At 42.9% G+C, this 17,984-nt stretch overlaps 1 protein-coding gene across 7 annotated transcripts; it reads right to left on the bottom strand.

Moving 5' to 3' along the window:
- Positions 1-778: 778 nt before the first annotated feature.
- On the bottom strand, positions 779-17,073 carry OPTN (optineurin). Of its 7 annotated transcripts, none has more exons than XM_063153734.1 (14): positions 17,012-17,073; positions 16,203-16,379; positions 14,317-14,519; positions 12,017-12,163; positions 10,905-10,981; positions 8,727-8,861; positions 7,584-7,665; positions 6,229-6,344; positions 5,395-5,544; positions 4,343-4,436; positions 3,533-3,691; positions 2,736-2,866; positions 1,921-2,000; positions 779-1,772 (listed from the first exon to the last, which is right to left on the bottom strand). In XM_063153734.1, the coding sequence occupies exons 2-14, from the start codon at positions 16,366-16,368 to the stop codon at positions 1,651-1,653; spliced, it is 1,662 nt and encodes a 553-aa protein (XP_063009804.1). In that variant the 5' UTR covers positions 16,369-16,379; positions 17,012-17,073; the 3' UTR covers positions 779-1,650. The 7 variants fall into 7 exon arrangements, with proteins under 7 accessions (XP_063009804.1, XP_063009809.1, XP_063009807.1 ...); XM_063153739.1 differs by having other exon boundaries at positions 1,921-1,997; XM_063153737.1 differs by having other exon boundaries at positions 8,727-8,858.
- Between the last annotated feature and the right edge of the window lie 911 nt (positions 17,074-17,984).

Genomic DNA, 17,984 nt, shown 5'->3' with positions numbered 1-17,984 from the left:
ATTGTGGCTTTATTCTTTGCAGTTCCTTGCCCCTCCTGATTTGTGCTATTAGACCTGCTCTTTTATCTTTCTGTGAAGACCTATTTCACCTAATGCCCATGTTTTCCTCTTAGCACCCCTGTGCTAACATCTCCTCTCTCTGAAACCTCAGATGATTCATTTTGATTTGACAAATGCATAAGTTATTCCTTCTTCAGCCTTTCACACTGATTTTCTGTGTTTTCATTAAGGTTAATACTTCTCAGATGAAATCAGCTCTATTATTCTGTTAGTTTGCTTCTGGCCTAGTAGCATTTCCATCAGATTTTGATCATTGCAGAATATGTAGCTGTCACAACTCCCATAATAAAACTGGATTCAGGGTAAAAAAAAAGCCTATAAATCCTACTGTCAAAAGGAACCAGTTAAGAGCCAGTAAGATATTGCATCTACTTGTAATTGATGAAGAAGGTTGCAAGGAGGCTGATAAATACCTACTCACAACAGTCTGCTCTTGTGTTACCTGAAATTATGGATGAAGCTATAGATGAGCTATAACAGGAAATAAGAATCCAGAGTCTAAAAGTGATAATTAAAACAACAGTGACAACAAGCAAAGTAAAAAACTTACTCAAATTACAACGACAAAAAAGGGATTTTCTCCTTCTTGTTGAGATAAAAACACCTGGGAGGACAAGAATAGAACTAATCCACTACAGTTTTTTTCTATACAAGCTTTTCTGACATAGGAATTTGAAATCCTGTTCCAGTCTTCCATGTACTCACAGGCACAGATAAATTCATAATTGTAGCAGATTTATTTTGATACGTGAAAATCCACTATACTCTTTTTAAATTAGGTTACATCCATCTCAGTGCTTTCCACCACAATACTGTACAAGTTCAAATGCTTGTATTATAATAAAGAAAAATTAAGACAACATCATAAAAATGAACAGTTCTATAAAACCAAGTGACTTGAGTACAGCAGGAGCTACATGTATCAGACCTAGCTGATCCATTTTAAACCTTACCCACATCTGGCTAAAGCAAGGAGTTACATAAGCCATCAAAAATGTAACATCAGATTAGTATGGTCACAAGGGCAGCAATGAAATGGCCATCTGGAGAAACATCAGGGTTCACTTCCCATTCTCGATGAATACCGCACTATTCCATTTTGCTGAAAGCTCCTCAAACAGCTTTTTTTGTGTATTACTTTCCTGGTATGTAGTATGTAAGAGATGAAGTATTTACAGGCTCACATTTATTTTATATATATATATATGTGTATATATATATTTGATCAGCAAGTATCTCATCTCTCCTCTGACTTCAGTGATTCAGCCCTGTTCTGCAGAGTAGCCATGGAGCAGAGCACTTCAGGGGAATGTTCCTGAAAGGTTTCATAGCAGCAGACACACTGCAAGTTCTGTACCACATCCATGTTGTTAATCTATGAAAACTCCTTCCCTAAAGCAGATTACAAGAAGATTAGTCACTACAGGACATGGGAAGAGTTTTTACCCTTTTCCCATTGAATTAGCAAAGCAAACTCCTGAAAATCTCCTTCATAGGACATAAGAGCTGAGCATTATTTGAGCAAGAAGGAAAAACTCCCAAGTGTTTGGCAGGTAAAATTCCAGAAGACAAAGAACTGGAGGGCATCACTCAATTAATGCAGTCCATAACATGAATCTGCAGTGTGTCCAAATCAGGTAGAATTTCTTCACATTTAGGACATGCATAAATAGAAATATTCCGCTGCTCTGGCCAGTCTTGACTATTGGTTCCTGCAAGCAGAGAAGATAAATGATGAACTATTGTATTACCTTATTTTGCTCTCTGCAGAGAGATAACCACAGGGAAGCTGTCTGCAGCCAAGCAGAGCTGCTGTAACCTGAACCTGCCCCTGAGGGCTGGAGAAGGTGCCTGCAGTACCTCTTTGGACAAGGTGAGGTGAGCGCTCCCCATCCGGCATCCTGGCTCCGTGGCGACTCTGCATCTCTGCCAGAGAGCTTCTGTGGGTAATAAACAGGTCAAGGGCTCTGAAAACAGACTCCTGTCAACTGGTCATGCATTCAGTTCACAACTGCTGCTCAGAAACAGGGCCTAGAAATGCCACTGCTTTGTGAGATCATGCCAGAGGTCTGCTGAAATCAGGGTCATGCAAGTGACACCAGCAGCAGGATTTGGGCAGCCACACACCTAGGGATCCAGGGCGCCCTTCTCTGGAAAACTCCAAAGACTCTCAGCTGTTCAGGGAAAACTGCAAATTTGCTTTAAGTAGAAAAGCAAGTTATACCATAAAAAGGACTCAGTGTGCAGTTAATGTGAAACATAACTTGATTCAACTACCACAGTACTCAGAACTGTGTATTCACCATTGCCTCCTGGAGAAGCAGCAGATATCCCTGGCACACATGCAGGAAGATTTGCTGCAGAATCACAGCTAAAACTGAGGCCAAAACCCAAAGAGACTCACATGGATCACCAGAGAGAATTTACCAAGCATGCATTATCCAAAATGAAAACTTACTAAGGCACCCAATTAAGAACTAACACATGTTACAGAGATTCTACCAGAAAATTGAGAAGTTGCCAATTCATTTTTTTTTTCTCCTTTTAAATTCAAATTAAGCAAGAAATGTCTGCAAAGTTATTTGCCTTTCTACTGAGATGCTCACAATGTTGGTCAACACCAGAACAGAGTAACAGGACAGTGCAAAGGCAGTTCAGCCAAAGGCTGTTCTCACCGGCCAAGGTCTTCAAAGTTTTGCTGCTCTTTTAGTAGGTATGCCAGCTGGACAGCCAACTGCTCCTTCTCCTCATGGATCTTCTCTCTTGCTGCCCTCTCAGCATGGAAATCAGAACAATAAACCTCCATCTGATCAGAGAAATGAAATCAGGCTGAAAATTTGTAACTTTGAACCATATTTGTATATTACATGTCAAAATCACAAATCTGTATCATAATCTGCATCTACTCAAAACACACACACACTGCAAAGCCATGACCTGCCCTTCTCCTAAGGTGAAGGAAGCCTAATGCTTTCTGGACTCTGTAAAAGATACTCTGAGTGCCTTACCTGGGACACAGGTATTGCCTCTGCTGTACAGAGGCAGAAAGGAGGCACAGACAAGCAGTGAGGAGGTGACTTGACTGATTACACTGACATATCTGAGGTTCAGATAGTGGAACTAGGCCAAGATGCCAGTTCTGTGCCTTAAATGTGAGGCAAACCCTTTTTAGTCACTTAACACATGCTGGTTTGAGTAAAATCATTCCTAAAACATATGCAGTGATTCTTAAGCCAGTGGTTCTAAACACACATCTACTCCCAACTTGTTTGTTATGCCAGACTCCAGCATACACAGTTTCTCCTAGAGCCCAGAATACTGTGGGTAAAGGCTCTGCAAGACAAGCCAAGTAAGGGGTGTTATGCTTTCAAGTTGAGAAAATGTATTCAGCATTCCAGAGTGAGCCATTAAATACCTCCTGGTTTCTGAATACTGGGTGGGGAAGGAGCCAGTTTGTGTAAAGAGCTGATACCTGAGCACGGAGCACAGACATAGTTTCAAGGTCCTCCTCTTGCTTAGCAATTAGCTGCTTCATTTCATCTATCTGGAGCTGCTTTGCAGCAAGGGCTTGTTCTGCCAACTCCACCTTTGCTGTCAGTTGTTCCACCACAGCTTTATCTACTCTGTCCAGCTGCAAAGAAGAATTGTGATTACGACATGAACTCCTTGAAGTGAAAGTTTGCTTCTTACTCCTCCTGTCCTTGGAAAAGGTTCCCATTTTGGTCACCAAAGGAACTTGGACTAAGACAGCAGTGGTGACTGATATTTTACCTTAAAGATTAGTTTTGAGCTTTCAAACTACATTGTATCAAGTTATCAGACAACCCCCTAGTGGACACTGTAAAAGATGTTTTCCCAGTTTCTGAAATTACACAGAACAATGTGGCACTTCCACAGTGCTTCAGTTCCTAACAAGGCCTCACTGTGGCAGGCATTCTATTTAAGAATACAAAAATGTTTAGAGATTTACCTTCCCACATTTTTATAAGTGATGCTGCAGGAACACTGATGTATCTATCACTTCTGTCTGAGGACTGGACTCTGTGCTGCACTGCACATTAGACCTTACCCAAAACCACCATGGAAGTACTGATGTGTGGATAAAGTTTTCTGTAACTGACAGCACAGGATCTATGTTTATCAGAGCAGTGCTGCTATGTTGCATGTAATTATGTAGAAGGGATGACAGTTGTTTCCTGACCAAATTTGATTTTAAAGATGTTCTCCCATCCCTTCCCCCTCACCCCTAATTAATTATGATTTCTTCTTGTGATGAGTTTACCTCTTTGAGTTTCATTTCATCAATTTTTTTCTTTGCCTCAGTGAGTTCTGGAAGGAGCTTGCTATATGAATCCTGGAGGTTATTGTATCTTGTCCTGTTTATGACAAGAAAAGAGATGAAAATTTCAAACAATTATTTGAAATCTGAATAATGTTAGAACTTAAAAAAAAAAGCCACTACCAGCTCCTTGCAAATCAGCATTTCTGGTGAGAAAAAGTCATGCCCCATGTCTCAACATCTCTCTTCCAATGAGTTGTGTGCTGCTCTATCCATTGACTGAGTCAAACCAGTGTCCTTACTGATCACTGCATTTCATATTGAAGAATCCATCACTTGGTTTTTTTATATAAAGCTCACAAATTCTGTTCAATGTTATACCCTTCTTAGGAAGACATCCAAGTCTTGATTCAGACTTCAAGTGAAGGAGAATTTATCAGACACAGACTCTGAAGACAATGAGCAGCTTCTGCAGCAGCTGAAGATGTGTCCTTCAGGAAGTTCAGCCTCTCTGACCAGCTTGGACTGACATTTTCACACTCCTTACACAGACTGCACATGAAAGGGAGCAGGGAGCCAAAGCAAACAGCCTCTCTTTACTTCAGCCTGACCACACACTTGACTCTCCTAGTGCAAAGATATTGTAGGGATTGCAGACCTCTTCATTAATGTCACTTTCCCAGCACTGTCAGCATCTGACTTGTCCCTGCCCTCTAGGAGGTGTCCATATTTACCCCTGCTGGTCAGTGGCACAGCTGTTGTCACTTCTCTGCTTCCTCCACTTCAATGTTACACCTGGCTCTATTCCACCTTGGACTTTATGGTTAAAGGAACATACAAGTCAGAGTTGAAAGCTCAAGTATTGCTAAGTGAGGGGTTCAGTAGAGGAAAGAATACAGACTTCTACCTCATAATCTACAAACACAGCATGGTTTCAAAGGGTACAGGACACAAAAGTAGTATTTCACATTCAATTCTCCTTTGGCTGGGTTCCCTTGGACTTCTCTTCTTCACTGATAATGCCTTCCTGGAATACAAAGCCAAGTCATACTCACTTTTCTTCATGTGTCTTGGCTTGTTCCAGCTTGACCTCTGCCTGCATGCTCTCCACCTGAAGTTCCAGCTTCTTGATGGTGTATATCAGCTGCTGCTTCTCCTCCAATTCTGATGCAGCAGCCAAACTTTTTCTTTCCAGTACCTGGCACCTGATAGAAAAGAAAAAAAGATTGATCTCTTCTCTCACCCTATCCTAATGGATTTTTCCCAAGAGGCATATAGCAAAAAGAGTATTTGTTCACTTGAAAGGCATATTTTGATGAAAAACAGGGAAAGACAAAAATCAGTCTATACACAACCATCAGAAAACAAAGCTATAGAAACCAACATTAATTTTCTTACTACTATGAATCTCAAAGAACTGGAATTTGACAGGAAACTAAGCAAAAAAAAAAAAAAATAGGGTCTTGTAACCACTTCTATAACCTACACAATTTTCTTCAAAAGCCCAGAGCTTTTCTTCAAAGCCCAGCTCATGTGAAAAGGTTATAACCAAGTCCCTTGGCTTTCTCCTCTAAAGCCAGAATAGGGATTGATTATGTGAAGCAGAAAATAGAAAAGATTTTTTCTTTACATCATGGAGGGTTACAACCCAAATCTTATAATTCAAGGCACTGGGGCTCTATTTGCAGAACTAGATTGGCAGCTCAGACTTTCTGACAATTGCTGTATTTCTGCACTTTACCACTTACAAAGAAGGAGCACTCTTTGACAGCACTTCTATGAAACAGTTATTTTAGTTGGTATTTGTAGAGCTGGTGAGTTTCCCAAGATGGGAGTTGTCAGACAAGTACTGGGTGTCATGACAGAACTTTTGCTCTTCTGAGCCTTACTTTTCTTGAAGTTTCTTCTGAATCAATTCTGCTTCTTTTAACTTCTCATGGGCTTCCTGAAGCTCTTTAAACAGAGCACAAACTTGCAGATTCAGGGCTTCTACTTCACTGCCAACCTTTTAGAGAAAAAAAAAAGAAAATTACATATGGACATTTTAAGATAGTAAAGTTACAGGCTAAGAAAGATAAGTAGGAAGTCTCACTAGAGAAAACTGCCTAAGTTAGTTTGCACAGTTACAGTCTATGCTCAGTAGTAAGCCCTCATCTACACGGCTTCACAATTATTCCACACTGCACCCCCTCCATTGTTCCACTAAAGATTTCCATTTTACCACAGAGGCAGGTAACATGAGCTCTGCTGACAGCAGCCTCTGAAGAAACACAACAGTGTACATGGAAACAGCTGCCAGCACAAGGGCTGACCTCAGTGTCCACTTCAATGAGGAGTACTGACCAGGCTGTAACTCAGGCAAAGTGGAGATAAGAGCACTGGAAAACATTAATTAACCAAGACATCATCTGCTTTTCCTAGGAAGGGCAGACTGGTCTTGTTTAACCAAGCCTGCCCTAAAATACTTCTCCTGACCTTCAGAAGGGCACAGGTCTCCAGCAGGTCCCACAGTACAATTCCCATGCAGCACTTCACAAACTCACACCTCACATACAAGCACTCTTAGCTGCCTGTATTGTGCAGTTGCACTGAACCAGCCACTGAACCACTGAACCTTGGATCTCCAAGGCTAAGGGGTTGCACTCTCACCTCACATAGCAACTTACAGCTGCAGGCACAGAAGTTGAAGCATATGACTGGAGCTGAATCCCACCCCCAACACTCTTTCAAATCTTAATTGAGAATATCAGGACTAAGTTTCTGCTTGGAACTGCATCTCAATCTAAAATAGTTATGCCCCACCATTGTAACCCCACTGAAAACATGAACAAACCTAAAGCAGGTGCCATATGAGCTCCACGTTTAAAGTCTGTTTTACAGTATGCTGTCACTGGATTCTGATCCAAAAGCTGACTTAGGCAGCAGTGAGGAAATTCACAGTCTAGATGATTTCAGGAGGTAGAAATTATTGTATTTCTCTCTGCTTACTGGGCATGGCCAGGGCAATGTGGTATAACTGCAGTTATGCCAAGCTTCCTGAATACTTGGCCCCCAGTCCCACCCCTTTGCAGTGGCTGCTGGAATGTGGAACCACCTCTAAGATGCATCAAAGTTCACTTCCATTACCTGGGCAGGACAATTGCCCTTTGCTCCCTGAGTGCAAGTGGAAATCTAGACTCTGAGGTTGGTGACCTCAACAAGGCAGCTCTATGTTGTTGCATATTGACTGAGGACAGGAACTTACAGCTTCTGAACTCTCTTCTTCCTGTTCAGTTTGTGTCCCACTCTCCAGGCAGTTTCTGGTCTCCTTCTCCAGCTTTGACAGTCTGGAAAAGAGAAAGAGCCAATAATGATGGATTTGGCTTATGCTTCAGGTGAGGTTGTGACTATACAAGGATTTCATGCAAGTGATGACTCTCTTTGTAACATCACAGCCACAGAAAAACCACAAGGCAGAACGGAAAGCACAGACATACAGGAAGGCCTGCACAATCATGGGGGTTCTTGAAGAACACAGGACACTGTACATTTAATTAAAATGGATGTGTAAGTCTGCAGGTGTGATGAAGGTCATGACATTCAGTCCAAAGGGATCTTTGGTACAGTCCAAAAGTGCCAGCTCTTTGGAAACAGATCATTCTGTTCACTGAATCCAGTGATCAATATTGTCTCTGGTCTCCTGTGGTACTTTCAGGGGCTGAGGTTTCTGAGAATTGTTTGGTTATGGCTCATTACCTCTTCTAGGAAGACCACATAGAAGCAATTACTGTGACACCAACCTTTCATAGTAGATAATGTCTTACTCTGTTTCTCTGAAGTGGGGATCTGGAACTGCTTGGGCAATTGGCCACTCCTGAACAGTTGTGCTGATTTACACCCACAGAACTGAGACAGACCCTCATACAGGTCTCACTGTGAAAACTCTGGAATTAAACTTATTTTAGACATTTCTAAGGAGCCTTTGCAAGCTCACACACTGCTAAATGTAGCATGGCAGTATCACGAAGAGGACCTGTTTTAGACATAGTGATTTGGTTAAGGCCACACACAGAGATGATTCATCCAAAGCCAAATAACTATGGAGGAGTAAATGGGGAGAAGAGCCTCAACTAGTCATCCTATCTTTCTGGGTTAGTTCAAACCCAAGAGGAAATTGGTCATTTGCCTTGATCTGTGGCACTTCAGGAAATGAAAATAAAATCCCTTGCAAGAAAACTGTGGTTTATCCCTATACAGAAAACCACAAAATGTTATTACAACAGAGGGCTCAGGAAATTCCTCAAATCACACCGATATTTCAGCTTGTTGATGATCATTCAGAGACTTGGTAACTGCAGCAGCCCTGAAAGAAAACAGCTCCAAATGTTACAGTGCACCTACTTCATACCTCTCTCTGTGATCCTGCAGCTCCTCCTCAAGTTTTTCCCTCTTCTGGGTTTCATTTCTAAGGCTGCAGAGCAGCTGGCTCACAGTTAGCTCCTCAGACTCCAAATTCTTTGATTCATCTGCAGATTTGCTCCTGCTTCAAACCAAACCAGACCAGATGTAAATAACAACAGCAACCCCTTTAGCAGCACACTCCCTCAACCCTAATGCTGGAATCCAGTCTGAGAGGCCACCAATTCACACAGTGCTGGAAACAGTGCTCTGAGCAAAGGGCTCATTCCCAATTGCCAAGAGCCAAGAGCAGCAGCCACAGCCCCTGTGAGTGCAAACGAAGGGCACAGGCAGTCCCCTTCCAGCTGAGGGAACAATTCAGCACTAAGCAAGGGAAGCAAAAGCAGTTATGACAATACAAAACCCAGTGCACTTATTCTGACCTATTTTGCTGCCCTTTCTGCTGTCCATTCCTACAAACAATTTTTTCTTACAATAAAGCACGGAACATTTCTACCTCTGCCTTGCTCCTTTATGGAAAAGAAAGCATATCCCACCAAAAATGCTCATCAGAAATCACTTTCTTGTTCAGAAAAAAAATTTCTTTAACACTTCACCCTCCTCATATTCTATAGCTCTTTTCAAAATCATATTTTGCTACTGTAAATTGAACCAGAACAAATACAAAGCTCCAAAAAATAGGATAAGTGATAAAATAATGTGTTCCATTATATCCATTTTTATGGCCATCTAGACAGAAAGTCAAAATCCCCAAACTGCATGGATGACAGGGAAGTTAGACTGTATATTTCAGAGTCTCAGCTGTAAAACAACATGTGTTTAAAGTTCTCCTTTTGTAGTTCAGAAAAGAAAGCAAAGCAGAGTCTTCTGTGTGCTTCTGAGAGCTAGAAACCTCTGGTGAGCAAAATTCAATACCCAAAAGACAGTGTTCAGCCAGGATATTTTAAGTAAATAATTTTTATCAGGGGATTTTTAGTGCAGTTCTACCCTTACAGAAATAAATCCATCCTGAGTGGATCACATTTCACTGAACTTGTTAACAGCACCCATCTGAAGTTTCAGCACTGGACAAAGGCACGTGGTGACACTGGAAATATTTTCAGAGCTACGTATGCCCCCTGTTCTTGTAGATATGGCCCAGATTCTCCTCCAAAGGTAAGCAAGTTCCACAGGGAATGTCTTATCATCAGTGTTCTCACAAGCCACAGCTAACAACAAGCTTAATACTTGCAGCTTGGTCTGTGGTCAGCAACTCTTTCAGTTTTGTCCACAACTGTAACATCCTTATTTTTTTTCCTCCTTCAACTTATCTGCATGCTGAGGGACAAGTTTCTCTGATATTACACTGAAGCACTCCCTTGCAGTGACATAGGAGTGACAACATGGAGCACAGCTTTCTGGCCTGCTATGTCCTTAGCATTTTCTGTATCCTTCCCTTTCAAAAGCAAAGGCACAAAGTAAATAAGAGTTCAGCCAAAACCATCTAGCTGCTAAACTGGGCAGTATCCAAAGCAGAAAGCTGAACAGTATCAGATGTCTATGTCCACGTGGAGTAAAGGTTCAGCCAGGGGCAAGAAAGTCCCTTGTGTCCTGGTGCTGATGTAAAGATTGAATTTTGAGAAGTAACCTGAACAGAATGCTGCTACCTTAAACCCAATAACCTGAAAAGCAAGGACTGTGTTGCACTGTGTGTCTACCCCATCATGGAAACACTTCATACCAAGCAAACTCCAACAGGGTCAGATCTGAAAGACTGTAAGACCTCTGACTCTTACCAACACCAGTATAATTGGGTAGAGGACAGATACTCTATTGGATGGTCTCCAATGATTAGGAGGGAGCAAGTCCCTGCAGCCTCTTTGTCTTTTCTGTTTGGCCTCCCTTAAAAGTCTGAAGAGCTGGCAAGTCAGAATGTCCACAAATGCCTGCCCAACTTGCCAGAGTATGCACTCCCTCTTGTCAGCTAGTAAAAATTGGAAGGAAAAATGTCAGAGAGCTGAGGGTCTTGCTGCATGCTATGAGGTAGAGCTACTGCAATGGAGGGGTGCAAAGCCAAAGAAAAAGAGGATTTTCTAGTGCATTCCTCTTAGAAAGAAATTCCCTTACATTGAAAACAAAACTCAAGGCAGAAGTCTGAATCACACATATCACACAAGAACCTACATACATGTAGACAGCAACATCACTGGGCATTTCACCACTATTCTCTTGATGTTCCTTTGCAGTTCTATTTATTTCCCCTTCCTAGGAGAGAAAAAAACACTATTAGCTCAGTATTTTATCTAAGCAGAACAGCAGGACTTTATTTATTTAAGGAATGAAGAAAAACAGGGAGAATTGCTATCATGGCAATACAGATAAATAAAAAAACTCCCACAGATAATCTTCATGTTTGGAAATTCTTAATTTAAATACTTCACATGCCTTTCCCTGTATCTCTTCCAGCTTGATTAGAGAATAGGAGCAACAATGAGACTTGCCCTTCTCCATTCATCAGCAATTTCCACAGCCACTCTCCCCTGTGAAGATGACTGGGCACACAGCAAGTCAGCAGCACTGCAGGTGACTTTCAATATAAGCCCAGAGATCACTCTCCAGCCTCCTAAAAGAACAACTCTTCTTTCCCTCTACAAACCCCATTCCTTGACAAACTCCCCACTCCTACAAACCCACTTTGTAGCCCAAAGGAGAATCCTTCTAGCAAATAAAAAGGAGAATGCACCCCTATGTTTTCTCTGACAACTCCAAACAAATTTTAATTACATTTTTAAAATTTCTTGTTGCACATCTACTTCCCAAAGGGATGATATGGGGAATAGAGGGGTAGCAGAGGCTACATTTTCACATTTCAGTTTGTGAAGAGATTCCAGATACAAGAACAGTAAAAAAAGTACATTTTTTTGCCTCTAGGGAGGCAATCTCTCTAGAGTTTTGCATTTAAGCTTTGTTTGCCTGCATCTCTATTTATCTGTCAGTAGGAAGTAAGCCCCATTTTCAAAAGAAAATGCCCCATTTATGCACAGGTGTTGCCTCTTAACAAAAGATGGTTGAAATTTCTGGGAACATCAGGACTTAACATTTTTAATTACTGCAATAGAGGCTATCCATGAAATTAATTTGCTTAGAGCTTTAGAGTGGAAGGACATAAAATAATTCCAAGTCCTTTAAGACACGAGTGCTCTACAGCAGGTAATCTAGGAATGACAGAAAGAATGACAGAATTATTTAGTCTGGCACCTGGCTGCAGGTTACTGTGCTCCTGTTGCTCCCTTTACTTACATTCATCCCAATCTCCACAAAGGAATCCTCAGCTGAGATGTTCAGCTTGAGCTGCAGCTCTGAAATGATGGCGAGCAGATCTGCCTTCTCAGCCTGGAGCCGCTGCACCTGGGCCTTCAGCTGCCTCACCTCCTTCTCAGGAGCCTGCTGGGACAGACACACCCTGCATTAGCCAGCACCAGGGAACAGCAGCCCAGGAGCACACAGCCCAACACAACAGGGTCCTGCATCCCTTCTCTTCAGGCCTGCCTGAAAACCCAACAGGACAGACTCCTAAAGTGTGTTCTAGTTCACTCAACAGAAGAAGTCTAAACTGTAAAACCAAATAAATGAAACACTGGGCATCCCACTGCTGGAAAATATGGGACTGGTTCTCTGAATGCACACATAATTAGGATGTAAATTTTTGCCTTTTGCTACTACATAGGGTATCAACCAACTTCCAGAATTATTGCATTTTTCACCCATATCCCTATTCCTCTTTTCCCAAATCTAAGATTCAAGGGAGAAAAGACCAGTGGGCAGAGAGCTTTCCCACACACCCCATTCTTAGCTTTTCCCCACCTTCTGGCTTCTTTGTACCCCATTTCCATCTATAAATCCTCCCAATTCCTTGACCTTCATACAAAGTCCTAGATCCCTTCCACAAAGTCTCTGTTCCTCAGAGACTCTCCCCAAACTTCCCTCTTTCCAATTACAATCATCTCCTTTGCCTTTTCCCTTTCTCTAGGTTACTCAAAACCCTCTCTTAAGCCTCTACATAACCAGCAAGATTCATTATTTCCTCTCCTTTAAATGCTGCTCCCCATTATGAAACATTTCCCTGTGAGTTTGTTTCTTCCTCACTTTGTAATCTGAGCTTCCACCTCCTGATAATGTTTTATAACAGCACATATCATCAATGTAAATTCTGAACAATTCCTGAAGTCTGAATTACATTCTAAGATACGATTATCTCCAATCAAATCTCCAAATTATCTCTGTGCTGACAGTGTCTCTCATCCCACAATACCACTCTGACCCTCTGCTGCCTCTGATTTTGTGCTTATACTGTAAGAGGATGCATTTAGAGTCAGTTCCATGGAATGATAGAGATTTTAGATTTCTCAAGCAGGCTGGAAAACTCTGGCAACAGCATCCTTCAGGCATTCAAAGTACAAGACGCTCTACAACAGGCAGAAAGATTAGAAATCCTCTGGTTCTCCTTAAAAAATATTCCAGATTTATAAAATTCTGAACAATTTATGAAATTCTGAATTTTCCTGACAATCCTGAAACAAGTTTTCATTCTGTAAAGACTGTGTAAATAATACTTACACAATCACACTATTTAAACATGACTTTCTCCCCCCTTGCATCTTCTGACCTATTGGCCAATTTTGATTTACATGCTGAAACATTTCTTACAGAGCTCCATCAAACAGTCAGGAGGAAGGGAGAGTCTGCTAGTGACTCTGTTGAGAAAAAGGTTAATACACTCATTTCTCATCAGACAACAGAGAATCCACATGGGTCTTGGAGGTACCAGACACCAGAATGCATCAGTTTGGCTCTGCATGAACTTCTTAATTAACTTTTCACATGACCATTTGGGAACAAGGCAGGTTTTGTTTTGATCAGCTTTGCCCACAGATGCCTTCAGTGCCACCTGCAAAATGTTGCCTGGCTACTGTGCAACCACCTGCAACATTAGGAATGATGTGTAACAGAGCCAAAGGCAGGACACAGACAGAAAGCTCAGTCACACTCAAACAGAGCAGCAGAAGCACAGATCTAATCTGACCTCAGCAAAAGAGCTTTCAGAAAATAAGGCTGATACAATAAAAATAGATGACACTTTTTTTTTTTTTTTGCTTGTTTACATGTCAACTTCTCCCTGGAAACATGCTCCTGGAAACACAATAAAAAAAGCAATTAAATGATCATGCGAGACAGATAATCTAACAAGTAAAGGGAAGGATAAAGTAAAGAGATATCCAAGAGTAAATGAAAAATTAGCAAGAAATGCTAGTTCTTATTTAGTATGTAAAAAAAGTTTAATTATTATTGTTTACTAAATGCTAACAGAAAAAGTAAATTATCTCAGGTGTGCCATAATTTTCTGTTTCTACATTCTGAAAGGCCTCACTTTTTATAAAGTAAGTCAGGTGAAGACCACTTCTTAGAGCTAAGGATAAAAATGGAAATATTAACAAATCTCCAAACCATCCCAGTGTGATGAATCCTAGAATCATAGAAGGGACTGAATGCTCCAGATTTTCAATTCAAAAGCATGTCAATCTAACCAATTCCTTATTTACCATTTCAGCTCCTCCTTCTCTTTCCTTTAAGCTCTGAAGTTGCTGCTGTAGCTGTTCATTTTCAATGCACTTGGCCTGCAGGCACTGCTTTGCCTCCTTAAACTTTAACTCATAAAATTCTCGCTCTTCTTTCTGCTTCTCTCTCCAGGTGGAAAGTTCCTCATATCGGTCCTTCATAGCTTGGTTGTGCAACTTCATGGCTTCTAAATGGCAGCCAGAGAGAAGACATTGAATCACATCAACACTCTGTCCATGAAACAGCAGATTTCCACTACACTGAGCTCAGCATTCTTCAGCATCAAATGGGTTGGCAATAATTGCGTGTGAAATGTGAGCCTCTGTCTGGCGTACCTTAAATACCAAAACTAAACTTATCATAGTCCATTAGCACCATAATAAACAGCTTTAAATCCACTGCTGGGATCACATGCTCACACTCACTGACTTCTTGACTTTTTCCTAAACCAAGAAGCCAGAAGGATTGCTCACAAGAGATACCTGGTATCTTGCTGTGTGTGGTATCCACATGATCAGCCCAAAACTGCTGAACTGAGCTTCTGAAACTACCCTGAGACTTGGCAGGGAAAACATCCTAGACTGGTGAATTGCTGCATGCAAACAGATGCTATCAAATCAAATGTCTCAAATATGCCCAACAATGCTCTCCCGCAATGTGCTGTAACATTTTAGTTAACTGGTGTGCTCTGTCTCACCCCTTGAAAACGCATGGTTTATTTGGTTAAGATTCGATTGCAAGCATTGAAATATACCAAACAACTTAGAGCCAAGTCAGTTCCCTGTAAGTAACAAAGCCAGTATGTAACAGTATCAGTCTTGCAAAATGCTCACAAGATTTTTAGGCAGAGTCAGTGAAATTATTTTAGACATGCTTGTTTTTAAGCAAGTAACTCAAAGCTGGTTACTTAAAAATCCTTTATACTTGTACTTTCCAGTTACTTCCATTACATCCTGATGTCATATGATAAACTGCCCATGAATCCTTCAGGTTATGGAAAGAAATAGAGTCTGGAGAATGATTCTGCAAGTTATGGGTTGCAGCAGCTGTAAATGTTACCTTATATAAGACCTTTTAGCAAAATACCAGACGTACTTCTACAAACAACTTTCCTGCTAGATTCCCATGAGACAGAAAAGTTGGATCACGTCCAAAAATGATTCAGGAAGAATTTAAACACCAGTGTAAAATCACAATACAGGAGATATGTGAATCCATGCTCTGCTGTCAAATAAACAGTGAGATACTTCCATCTTTTACACAGAAAATTCTCAGATCCCCCAGGTTTTGCTCTAATCATTAAAGGAAGAAATACCTGACACCTAAATTTCCAGATCCAGAAGTAAATGTATCTCAAATCATTAGGAATTTTCAGGGAAGGCTACTGGTTTCTCCCAGATGTACCCTGCCATAGCCACCATTCCTTTTTGAAGTATGGAAGGTACAGTACCCATCCCTCCTAATGCAGCTTTGGCAAAATGTTTGTAATGGATCAAACACTTCCACAATACAAACCAAAATAGTCCTTTAGAGGTTGATGAGCAAATAGCACATCATAGGAAGAGGTTTTTCATGTCACCCTCTAAAATACACAGTGCTTATATATAAAACTCAAGAGCAAGTAAGCCACCCTTACATTGGGTTGTTCTCCCCCTAATGTACCACACCAATTCAATTTGATGTGTGCTATCAAATATCCTATTGATGTGTTATTATCAAACTGGCATTGTAACTTGCAGAGTTGTTTATACAGCAGATGCTACCCAGCAAGGGCAGACAAGCACAGAATTCATACTCATAGCACAAAACAAACCCTTCAGAAGAGACTCAGGGCTCTTGCATTTCAAGACCAGCTCACGTGTGCATTCACCTTTTAACTCATTGTTCTCAGTGATTAGTTCTTTCATCTGTTGCACCATCTCTTCCGGAGTGTAGGTGTTAAGGGCTGGGGCTGCCACGCTGTCCACTCCATTTTCCATTTTGCTCTTGGAATGCTCTCCATTTTCAGCAGGACGGCCCTTCGACTTGCTGGACATCTCTGAAGCAGCTGTTACAAGGTTTGCCAAGAGCAAACTTTCAATTTCTTGCCAAATTATAAAGAAAGCATTACCACACATGCATTTTATTAACATATGCAAGCCACATCCCTTGTCAGAGCACACAGGCACCTTCAATCCCACTACACCAGAGCATCCGTGAGTCTACATTAATCCCCCATGGGCCTAAAACACATGATCCCAAAGACGTCTTTCGGCTAACCAATCCTTCCTCAGGAGCGCATTTCTCTGGGAATGAAACGAGACTCCCGCATCTCCCACTCCCTTCCCATCCCTGACAGCACCCGGGCCCCGCCGCCCGGCCCTGTCGGCGCCCGGCCGAGAGCCCGTTTCCGCTGATTTTTAACTTTCATTTTCGCTTTCTTGTCCCCTCTTTCTGTTCTCCTGCAAACCCCACCGCGGTGCTGGGGAGGCTGCGGTGCCTCCAAGCGCCTCTGCCCAGGCACGGCCGCTCCGTCCCTGGGCCAGACCGGCCCCCAGGAGCCGCAAAACAGCGCTTCCCCGCCTTGCCCTTCCTTCCCGCGGGCCCACCCCGGATCCGCCGAGTCACCGGGCGAGCCCGGCCATGGCGACCGCCAACCCCCCGCTCCGGGCTGGCCTCAGGGACCTCGTCCCCACTCACCCCTCACGGCGCGCCCATGGCCGCTCAGCTGACGGACGGACTGCCCGCCCTCCCCCGCCGTCCCCGCCTCCGCCTCCGCCTCCGCGGGGACTTCCCAGCCCCGCTCCTCCCGCCGCCTCCCGGGCGCGCCGCGTTCGCTTCCTTTTCGCTTTCCCGGCTCCTGCCCTGAGGGCCGCCGGCCCGGCGGGGCGAGAGCCAAGTCCCCCATGGAGCTGCAAGGGGGCGTGGGGAGCACTGCCCCCGAGGGGGAAAAATCCTGCGGGTCCATGAGGTTGGAAAAGGCCTCTGAGATCTTCGAGTCCAGTTTATGACTGAGCACCGCCTTGTCAACCAGGCAGTGGCATTGACTGCCACTTCCAGACTTTCCGGGACAGTGACTCCACCACCTCCCTGGGCAGCCCGTTTCAATGTCGAATCACCCTTTATGTAAAGAAATTCCTTCCAATGTCCAGCCTAAACTTTCCCTGGAACAGCTCGAGGCCATGTCCTCTCATCCTGACGCTGATTTCCTGGCGGCAGAGCCCAACATCCCCCCCCGGGTACAACCCCAGGTCAGGGATTTGTAGAGAGCGATAAGGTCACCCGTGAACTTCCTTTTCTCCAGGATAAACAAACCCAGCTCCCTCAGCTGCTCCTCCCAGGACTCATGCTCCAAACCCTTCCCCAGCTCCACTGCCCTTCCCTGAACCCCCTCCTGCGCCTCAAGGTCCCTGCTGAACTGAGGGACCCAGAACGGAGCACAGCACTCGAAGTGTGGCCTCAGCCCTGCCCAGTACGAGGGGCAGCAATGGCTTCTCCTGGCGTCAGGCAAAAGACAGGATCGAGAGGGGGGCGTGAGGTGAACAAAAAGGAGCATTATTGCACAGGACATTTTAGTGATTTTTGCCACAGGATCAAATCAATTAGGAAAGGTTTTGCCATGCTGTGGGGATACAGTCCATTAATGGCTGTCAAAGGATGTGGTTGGAAGCTT

The sequence above is a fragment of the Melospiza melodia genome, chromosome 4 (genome assembly GCF_035770615.1).
Source record: "Melospiza melodia melodia isolate bMelMel2 chromosome 4, bMelMel2.pri, whole genome shotgun sequence".
NCBI classification, from domain to species: Eukaryota; Metazoa; Chordata; class Aves; order Passeriformes; family Passerellidae; genus Melospiza; species Melospiza melodia.
The sequence above is the reverse complement of the archived record's forward strand: the minus strand, read 5'-3'. Positions and strand labels throughout refer to the sequence as shown.